Source organism: Asparagus officinalis, chromosome 8 (assembly GCF_001876935.1).
Source record: "Asparagus officinalis chromosome 8, Aspof.V1, whole genome shotgun sequence".
Lineage (NCBI taxonomy): Eukaryota > Viridiplantae > Streptophyta > Magnoliopsida > Asparagales > Asparagaceae > Asparagus > Asparagus officinalis.
In genome coordinates this window covers 22,795,561-22,798,627 of record NC_033801.1, presented here as the reverse complement: position 1 = coordinate 22,798,627, position 3,067 = coordinate 22,795,561, and the positions used below count along the sequence as shown (strand labels likewise).

Sequence of the window (3,067 nt, the reverse complement as noted above, 5' to 3'; positions counted from 1 at the left end):
AGCTAAAGACTCAAGTGTAACATCGGCTAGTCGATTTTGGCAGTGGTTTGAGCCAAACAGTGCGTTACACTCGGTGGGTCCCATGGATTGCACACGCCAACGGGCCTACGGGCCCGGGGCGTGACAAATTTAGCACCATTAAAAATGAGTACTAGTAATCAGGTTGGATACTGAAGTTCTCAAAATGTTTAATGTAACAAGCTTCAACCAATAACACAAGATCAACGCTATGTTGTTGTATTAGTTTTCTTATCTCTATAATATTTTTGTGCAATGCTATCTCAGTCATGTTTATATCCATTTGTAACTTATTTCTTTAACTTTTGGTGCCTTAGGATCCATGTGCTGTCATGCTGAACACAGCTGTCAAAGCATCAAACTATCTCAGGTTTAAACATTGAATATGTTCTTGGAAAATACACTACATTCATCAAACTGACATTATTTCTTAATCTTGTCTCTTCTTAGATTTGCACCGGAAAAGCTTGAAGACCTTGAGGATTTTGTGAGGGAGTTTTTCGAAAGCCTCCCTAGTGTTCCCATAGTTTGTATAAGCTTGCTTGAAGGCGATTATGCCAACCTTATTGGTGAAACACTGCTTCTTCCTTCCTTCGTACCTGCTTGGATGCTGCTATCACGTCTAAATGGAGTTGGGCAACCAATTTCTATGCTTCTTCCTGTTGATTGCATTCCAGAAGGTATGCAATTCCTTAGAAAGGTTAAGATGTAGATAACCAATTCTGTAATAAAATTGTAATGATGTATTCATTGTCTTATCAGAAGTTCAGTTTAAATCAGTGGAGGAATGGCAGTGCCCTTGGGGTTACAGTGTTGTAGATAATGTAGCTCCAGTCTTCAAGCAGCTTTTGAAAGAGAATTTCTTGTCATCCACTATGACAAATACCAGTGCAGATGCGAAGATCAACAACATCAATTGGTGGTCTCAGAGGAGCAGTCTTAATGATTGCCTAAACAAGTTTCTGAAGTAAGCTTGCGCCATTGCTGGCTTTACCAACTTGAACTATAGATTTTTGCATGCCCACCATTTTCCCTTTATTAAATGTTGTTATGGTCGTTATAGTTTCCAACTTCATGTGCAAGTATGTAAAGGTTACGTCATCAGCATTATCAAATGGTTTTTGCCATCAAACAGTCGTGGTAACTTTTAGCTGAGATTGCTAAGTAGACTCATTTGAAGAGTTCACCAATGATGATATTATGCTGTTTGGGAGATAGGTTCCAGCAATCATACACCAACTCTCTGAAGTTCTCTTGAACTAGGTCTTTAAACAAGATACAGTACATATTAATGGCAGTTGCTCTTGTTGAAAGGATCATTGCAGATAAAGAGCAATATTGAAGCACACTACTGCATAAAGTTTTACAACATCCTTAGCTTTTTGGCATCTTTGTTCAAATAACAATTTAGGTTTCTTTTATAGGCTAGCATCTGCTGTACTATTTAAAGGTGAAAGTGGTCAAGATGGAAACTAACCTGGTGTTTGTTTTATTGTCGAAATCAGATCCATGGAAGATTCATGGCTTGGGCCATGGGCTTGCTTGTTGCTTGGTGAGCTTTCAGACGTTGACTCTGTGAGCAAGATGGTCAAAGAACTTATAAATGAACTGGAGCTTCATTGCGAAGTGGAAGCAAATGTTAGTCTCCTCACAGCTATTCTTGGTGGTTCTAAGTCTATAGCTGATGCGGAGGCATGCATTTCTCAGTTTCTGCTGTACAAGGGCTACTTTGGTAGGGGAGCATGTTGTGGAAAGGAAAGATTGAGGGTCTTCTCCACTGCTTGTACTAAAAAAATAAGTATTCCTGAAAACGTTTATAAGGTGATAGTAGAGATGGTTGATCAAGTTGCGGAACCAGCTGATAGAGAGCCCGTAATTTTAGTATTGGATTCCGACGTGCAGGTGTGTCATCAAACATCTGATACATTGTTCACTTAAAATTTTCTGTTCAATCCTTGCTCATATCTTTGATTGCGGATATATTTTCTCCAGCATACCATATCTGGCAGCTGCAATCTCTCTTTACAATCGTGGTTTTGTACTATTATTTTACCCTAGGATTAAAGTCAGTATTCTGCGAGATTTGGCAGAGAAGAGTGTATTTAAGATATTACCTACAGTGTGATGACCTTGTTGTATAGTGCTGTATCTTGCAATTGAAAGTCTGTTATTTTCATATGTGATTGATTACTAATAAATAAATTTGTTAAACGGGTCTGTAAACACTTTCCCATGTCCCATCATTATGCTATGTTTATATTATGTTATCGAGGCATCTTTTTGCGAAGTGCCGGCTCCATCAGCATGTGAAGTGCCGGCTTCATCAGCATGTGAAGTTCCGGCTCCATCAGCATGCGAAGTGCCGGCTCCATCAGCATGCGAAGTGCCGCCGTCATCGTCACGTGGCCGTCGGCGCCGAGTGTACGCTTGCCCAAATGATCGAGACCTGTCCTCACGGCCTGCGAACTCGTCGACGTGAGTCTTATGAAACACCTGTGCTATGGTCTTCTTGATCCTGCCGAGGAGCCCTAACGCCACCTGATCCTGAATCTCAGGCACGGTCGCATCAATATCAGCCTGAATGCTATCAAAAGCACGGACCTGTGAGGTAAATAATTTATTAAGTACCAACTCAAGAAAAAAATATTATAATTTAGCTTAGAAACTTACGTAATCTCTCTCGTTCATCCCACTAGGGATGTAACTGTCTGTCGGTGGCCGTGGCATGTGTCCAGCTAAGGGCTGTGGGTCACGTGTGATCCATCTACGTGTGATATCCCAATACCAACCCATATATGCGGTGTAGTCAACAGCCGTGGGCCTCGTATCCTGGATGAAATCCCACCTGTGAGCCCACCTGTCTATGTAGGCCGCACGGACTACGGTCCAGTCGTTATGGTGCGAAGTAGGTCACCGCCGACGAGAGATCTGCTCAACAGGATCTGGTACATGCTGAGAGAGCGTAAACTGTCGTAGCACACGGTCAGGGACATGCATCTCCACGATCTCCCAACAAATCAATGGAACTCTCGCTCTCCACAAGTCGGGA

At 41.9% G+C, this 3,067-nt stretch overlaps 2 protein-coding genes across 2 annotated transcripts; one reads left to right on the top strand and one right to left on the bottom strand.

Moving 5' to 3' along the window:
- On the top strand, positions 326–2,241 carry LOC109820037 (separase-like). Its single transcript, XM_020386091.1, has 5 exons — positions 326–388; positions 469–698; positions 781–985; positions 1,524–1,920; positions 2,011–2,241. The coding sequence occupies exons 1-5, from the start codon at positions 351–353 to the stop codon at positions 2,074–2,076; spliced, it is 936 nt and encodes a 311-aa protein (XP_020241680.1). The 5' UTR covers positions 326–350; the 3' UTR covers positions 2,077–2,241.
- On the bottom strand, positions 2,278–3,067 carry LOC109821000. The gene is made up of 2 exons (XM_020387194.1): positions 2,689–3,067; positions 2,278–2,619 (listed from the first exon to the last, which is right to left on the bottom strand). The coding sequence occupies exons 1-2, from the start codon at positions 2,809–2,811 to the stop codon at positions 2,278–2,280; spliced, it is 465 nt and encodes a 154-aa protein (XP_020242783.1). The 5' UTR covers positions 2,812–3,067.